Source organism: Drosophila montana, unplaced genomic scaffold, assembly GCF_035044405.1.
Source record: "Drosophila montana isolate Dmon_TW-CO22-7 unplaced genomic scaffold, ASM3504440v1 contig_402_1, whole genome shotgun sequence".
Lineage (NCBI taxonomy): Eukaryota > Metazoa > Arthropoda > Insecta > Diptera > Drosophilidae > Drosophila > Drosophila montana.
This window is the reverse complement of record NW_026998739.1, coordinates 3470819-3477589: the sequence shown is the minus strand read 5'-3', so window position 1 is coordinate 3477589 and position 6771 is coordinate 3470819. Positions and strand designations below refer to the sequence as shown.

General features: G+C 46.1%; 1 protein-coding gene across 1 annotated transcript; it reads left to right on the top strand.

The window, feature by feature from the left end:
- Positions 1–490: 490 nt before the first annotated feature.
- Positions 491–6769, top strand: Marf1 (meiosis regulator and mRNA stability factor 1-like protein). The gene is made up of 8 exons (XM_064697326.1): positions 491–840; positions 1664–1808; positions 2236–3085; positions 3144–3275; positions 3506–5290; positions 5352–5613; positions 5700–6457; positions 6532–6769. The coding sequence occupies exons 2-8, from the start codon at positions 1789–1791 to the stop codon at positions 6727–6729; spliced, it is 4005 nt and encodes a 1334-aa protein (XP_064553396.1). The 5' UTR covers positions 491–840; positions 1664–1788; the 3' UTR covers positions 6730–6769.
- The last annotated feature ends 2 nt before the right edge of the window (positions 6770–6771 follow it).

The window sequence follows — 6771 nt, the reverse complement described above, 5'->3', positions numbered from 1 at the left end:
CTAAGGTTCTCAACGCAGCCCGCAATTAAGGCAAGTCAAGCAATTAAAATTATACAAAACAGCTCAGCTGACGCAAATAGCCAGGAAAGTGAAGGGATTGCCAACTGCCGAATGAGAAGTCTGTTCTGTGCGTTAAGAGCTCAGACATGAGATTGGATCTGTCGGAATATAAAACCAAAGCGAAGAAGCTACAATCCCTAAAAATACTTCCGCATCTGTGCATTGTGTGGCTTCCACACACACACACACACACACACACACACAAACACACACACATATGCATATGCTACGTCACGAAAAAACCTGTGAGAAAGCATAAGTAAAGGGCAGCATCTTTCAGTTTCTCTGATGCACATGCCATGCTGGAAGGTCACGTTATGTTTACGCCCATCTGGTAACCCTAATTTAACGCTTCCAATCTACAACCGTGTGACGCCTGCTACGATCGCATAGTCTTGGCGCCAAAGCTCCTTCCAAGCGCCTCAGTTACCCTCTAGATACGCACACAGAAACTTAACCCAGAAGCCAGAAATTTTGTTTGTCCTCAGTGTTATTTTTTAATTAAACCCTATTTTCGCTACTTGCTCAACGGTCGTAAGAGCACGCAGCTTAAGATTATTTGTTTTAAATATATTTTTTATTTAAAGTTTACGCCCATTTCAAGAGAATTTATTTTACTTGTTTTTGTTTAATTTTTGCTAAATTTTGAACATTTGTTAATTAGTTAAAACAAAGATTGATTTTGTTAATATAATTTTAAACGATTCGATTGATGTTATAAAAGATTAGTGGCTTTTATTATAGTAGAGGCGGGTCACTTCTGGGTTTCCCGTTGCACACGTGAGTATACTAACAGAATTACAGTGGTTCAAAAGTTATTTAATGTGAATCTAATTGCTTGGTCAGCTAAAACACGTGCATAACTATGACCATCGGAGTCAATGTCAATAACAAATCAGTTTCGTTAGACTGTACAACTACTAACTGTTATTATATACAGTTACCAATGGAAATGTGTCACTCAGTACTGGAAGCTGTTACACTCTATCTCTCCTTCTCCCTTTTTTGCATTGCTATTACCTTCCTTGTTCGCTCTGTGCTGACATTGGACGTTTAATTAACACCGCAAAGCCGGTTATTTATTCTATTTTATTTCGCACTGTTTCTTATTTATTTAAATTAAGTATATCGATGTGCCCATGCAAATCTCTTCACTTAAACAGTTTTATTGCATTTTGCACTCGCACAATAATTTTATATTTACACCCTGTAATTTAATCAAAGCTATCCAAATGTGTGCATCAAAAAATGATCTTTTATCCTCAAAAATAAATAAATATTTTCCTTAACAACATTTATCTACCTGATGCCCCAATATGCAATGCAATTTGTGTACTTCGGAACTTTACTCCCATATACAGGGTATTTTACAGTCCAGCCCTCCCAGCGAGAGCATTCTGACTAGTTTTTATTGATGTTTATATGCAAATAGTTTATTGTGAAAAGTTTTATTGATATCTGCAGTCGCAGACAATTATTTAATAAAAAGCTATTCATTTGCTTTGATTTCAATTGAGCTGTATCGAAACTGGAACGCATAATTCTACATGCATATAAATATAATTCAATTATGGGTTTTTCTGTTTTTGCCTTTGAATTCCAGCGAAACGGCAAGCACGTGTCTATTGGGTGCCAAGCACCGGCATCGATAAACTTTGAGCTCCAAAGCATAAGCCCAAAGGCAAAAATAACAATTTCAATTCCAGTTCAGAGTTCAAAGTATACGACATGACCGAGCGGTTGTACAGGTAAGTACTAATTTGATCAATAATTGCGATTTTTACTAAACACTACAAAGTACACAGATTCTTGGGTACAACGCCTCTTTAAGTATATGTTTTTAGCATTACGAATTTCTATTCTACCAAATATTTGTAGTTCTAAAACTGATCAGCAGAATTTAACAAAGGGTATTAAAGCTTATATAAAATTTGCATTTAATATACAGGTACATTCTTTCATATTCTTTCATTCTTCTTCATAAAGTTGACATCGACATTCAAATCTTTTGAATTAATGCATTTATAAATATATATAAAAAACAAGAGAGGAAAATACCCTGTAGTCTCTTCATTAAGAAACTAAGACTATCATCATATTTGGGGTTTGCTCCAATACGATCTGTATAACAGATTATAACAGATTTTTTCTTGTGTTCTATTTTCTTCTTTCCAGCTGGCCCTGCGAGGTTGGAGGTGAGAACTCTGCCTACTATGCAGCCCAATCGCAGCTCTATTCGACGGCTCTGCCGCCAACTGTCCTCTGTGCGGACTACAATAATAATAATCCTAGTGGTGGAGGTGGTTTGCGGTACCTCAATGGACTTGCTGGCTATACCCCACCGCCGGGCTTGCTGCCGCATAAGTATACGGGTATGCCCGGTCAGCTGGAGGTGTGCCAATATGCGCATGTGAACGGCAGCGCCTCCTGCTACAATCGCAACCGTTATATGCCCTACAATCATAATCGGGCATGCGCAGCGGCTGCTGCAGTGGCGGCGGTTACCGGTCACCCGCTGATTAATCAACATCATCAGCAGACGGGCGTGTCGTTGGGTGGTCCGGCCAGTGCCGGCGGATTTGCGAACAGCTATCAGCCATCGTTTGCGCCCATTTATCAGCACACAACACCGCTGGCCACGCCCACAGCGCTGCCGCCGGCCAACGTCGGCTCAATGACGCCCAGCGTGTGCGCTGCGAGCAGCACAGCTACCGGCGCTGCTGCAGATTACGGCTACAATAATGGGCTGACCAACACCATGGCACCCACCTGCTCGGGCGCCTCCACAATGTCCACCCATAGCTGTGGCAGCAGCTCCACCGGCGAGGCCAGCGGCGGGCATGTCTATGCAAGTGTTACCGATCCCAGCGATGCGGTCACACTGCAGATAACCAACTTGGATTACTCGCTGGACGAGACCAGTTTGCGCAATTTCTTGATGAACCAACTGAAGCCCATCACGCCCGTCGTGTCGCTCAACTTTGAGGCCAGCAGCTATGCCAAAGTCACCGTACCGGATCTCTATGTAAGTCTGCGCCGGGCAACTTTTTCAATAATAATAATAATAATACCTTCTCGAACAGTTTGCCAAGCAAGTGGTGTCCAATTTGCATCGCAAGAAGATTGGCCACAAGCGCATGTTGGTCAGCTACACGCGCGACTCATCCCTGACCGAGGTCAACACACTGCGCTGCCAGGTTGCTGGACTGTTGAAGGTCGGTGTAGAAAATAGGTTTTGGACTTTCATTGCACAATTCTCAATGTTCTTTTATTTTTGTAAATATTCCTAATTAATGGGATTCGTTGTTTTCTGCACTTTACTTTCTAAAAAAAATCAATCTGAATTTTTTGAATGCCAGCTTTATCTCACATTTTAGCGTGTCCTCGTTCTTTCCCCTTTGAACCCTTTGAATTTCCCACATTAATCACGCTTGCCTACCAACAGGATGTTCCGTACTATACACTACCTATGTATAAGTTCCGCGAGCTTTTCCAGTCGCGCTTCAAAACCTCGATCAGTGTCCTGGATTTGTACAAGATGCAGGACATCTGCACGATCAATTCGGACAACAACGAGGACAAGTTCATCAGTCTACAAGCAGAGCTGGTCAACACGCTGGAGAGCTCGCCGCTGATGGAGGGACTGCAGCACAGTGTGCCGTATTGCACGGTGCACTTCAAGCGGGAGCAGCACAAGGGCTGGGCAGAGCAGGAGATCGAACCGTTGCCTAATGTGTGCATGACCATTGCGGAAATACAACAGCTGATTTATCCGCTGCTGAAGCATCATCCGGGCGATATACCCGTGGCTACGTTGCTGCACTGCATCGAGAGTCAGTTGAAAGTGCAAATCGCGGCCAACGAGAGCGGCGTCAATCTGGAGCATCTTGTTTGCTGTGTCCAGGGCATACAGATACAGGTGAACAACTTTGGCATTAAGATTCTCGGCTGGCTGGAGCTCAACAAGGAGGTGTCCACAAGTGCCACCGGCATGGCCAATGCCAGCCTGAATAGCAGTGAGCGCGGCAACGGCGCTTCTAGCGGCTATTTCAAAAACTCTGTGGCCGATCCTCTTTTTCAAATCTCACGCGAGGTAATCGAACTGGTCAAAATGTCGCCCAAGTCCACGATGAAGTTCAATCGCTTCATCCCCGCCTATCACAATCATTTCGGCAAGCAGTGCCGCGTTGCGGACTATGGCTATACCAAGCTGATTGAGCTCTTCGAGGCGTTGTCCTCGGTGGTTCAGATCATGGGCGATGGCGAGAATCGTCAGATAACTCTCACACATCGCACCCAGATCCGACGCTTCACATCGGACTTGTTGCGTGTGCTGCGCGCCCATGGCAACAACTCTGTGCTTCTGTCCCAATTGCCGGGCATTTTTGCCCAGACCCAGAATCGCAACTTTGATGTCACCGATTACGGTGTCTGCGATATTGTGGACATCTTGGATGGTCTCGTCAATAGCAATATTGTAGTGCTAAGCACCGTGCAGCAAGGCAAGGATATACTTATATCCATACCCAAGCGCAAGCAGACCAACACAGAGCTGGAGAAGACCTGTGTGTTTGCTGGCGAGATGGTGGAGCTGTTCCAGAATGCTTTGCAGTACAGCATACTGTTTCAGAAGTTTGTGCGCTCCTATCACTACCATTTCGCCTATCAGTGTCGCCTGAGCGACTATGGTTTTCTCAAGCTGGCGGATCTCATGGATGCCATACACGGCGTTGTCGAGCTGGAGATGACCAGCGATGAGGACAAGAAGATTGTGCTATCGCCGAAGGTGGCTAGACGTGTGTTTGCCGAACAGTGCGAGGATCTTATACGCAATGTTACCGGCAACTCAACCAATTGTATGAAGCTGGAGCAGGTGCTCAAGCTGCACAAGAAAAAATACGGATATCAGATGCAACCGCAAACATTGGGCGCAGCAGACATAGCCAGCGCCATTGAGCTACTGCCCTATGTCGAGATACTGCACAAGGAGCAGGCCACCTGGCTGATCTGTCACAACGACGATGTGGAATTCCGCCAGCTATGCTATCGCGCCTGCAAGCAGCTGCTGCAGCGTGAGGCGGTGGCAACTACTGCGGCAACTCCTGGAGAGCCCGCGACCCCACCAAAGCAAGAGCCGCTCAGCCAGGCGCAGTTCGCTAGCGACTTCAGTGCAAAGCACAAGCTACAACTGACGGAATCCACACTTCATGCCATGCGGCATGCCATAGAGGTGAGATATGGCAACGGACTTGCAACCCCCTGATTCTATATAAGTTCTAATATTTTCTTAGATCTACGTGGAGGCGGATCAGCCTTGCGTGCGACTTACCGGCTTTATGCGGTTTCTGGTGTCCATTGTGCGTCTTTTGGAGCAACGTCCCAATATGTATTTGTACGAGCTGAAGAGCGCCTTGGACTGTGGATTGACCACCACCTTCGAGTTTGGTTTTCCCAATTTGTATTCAGTTATTGTGGCACATGATGATCTCTTTACTATCAACATGGGACCCACACAGGAGCGCAGCGATGTCGCCCTTAATGTAAATTGCGAACGTAAGTGGGGTAAACCTAGATGGGCGGGTAAAAAGAGGCATGTGAGACAGAAAATTAATTAAGAAACGACATCTTACCTTTCACAGTACGTCTCAATGCGGGCGCCACACATCAGCATCTGTTTGGCTCCCTGAAGCTGCCCTATGCCAAGCACAAGGCTCAGCGAAGCACACGCACACCGCTGGGCGAGCACAATCGTCCACCGCCATCCCAGGCGCCTCCTCCGCACAAGACCCGTGCCATAGCCAATGAGTATGCGGGCAGTATTGGCAGCGTGCCCAATGCCGCCCACAAGCCGCAGGTGGCGATCAACAGCTTCCAGGCCTATCAGGAACAGTTTGCCGCCAGCTCAGCACAAGTCAAATGCTCGCCGCCCAGCGCCAATTGCTCTGTTATGTCATCCACAATGCTGAACAGCTCCGGTACCGCCAATATAAGCCTGTGCAGTAGCTGCAGCAATAAGGAAAATTCGCTCAACAGCTCGCACCAGATCTTTAACAGCAGCAACAGCAACAGCTCCTTTAATACATCCTGCGAGCTTAACAGCAGCCTCTGCGCCGGCGATGTCGCCTCCAGCACAGCCATAACCACGGCCATGCCTTATGCCAATTCTGGCAAGTTGTGGTATCGTCGTCAGGCCAGCTTCTATCAGCAGCAGCAGCATCAACAACAGGCGCAACAGCAACTGCAGCAACAGCAGCAGCAAAGGCAACAGCAACAGCAGCCAACCTTGATGCAGCATTCCTTTGACTCAGGTCGCGATTTGTATGATTTGGTCAGCTGCAATGTGGCGCCGATACGTTCTTGCTATGATCCACCAAAGCCCGATACGCCGCCATCGGAGGTAAGTGCTAATAATAATACTTTTATATAAATTATATATTATCTAAATGATTAATGAATGTGTATTACCATTAGAAATTGCCTTTCTGGATCGATCCCGTATGGAGCAATCAGTCGGAACAGCCAAAGCAAAACTTGCTTAACATTCGGCTGCCAGAGCTGAAGGGTCTCAATGTTCTCCCCATGCTTTTGTCGCCATATACCATATCCAAGCATGCGAATATGAAGCGAAAGCTGTTCAACTTTGATAATCATGATCGTAAGATAGCCTAAGCAGCAACGAATTCTAGAACAAAAGAAGTTTAGAACGTACGA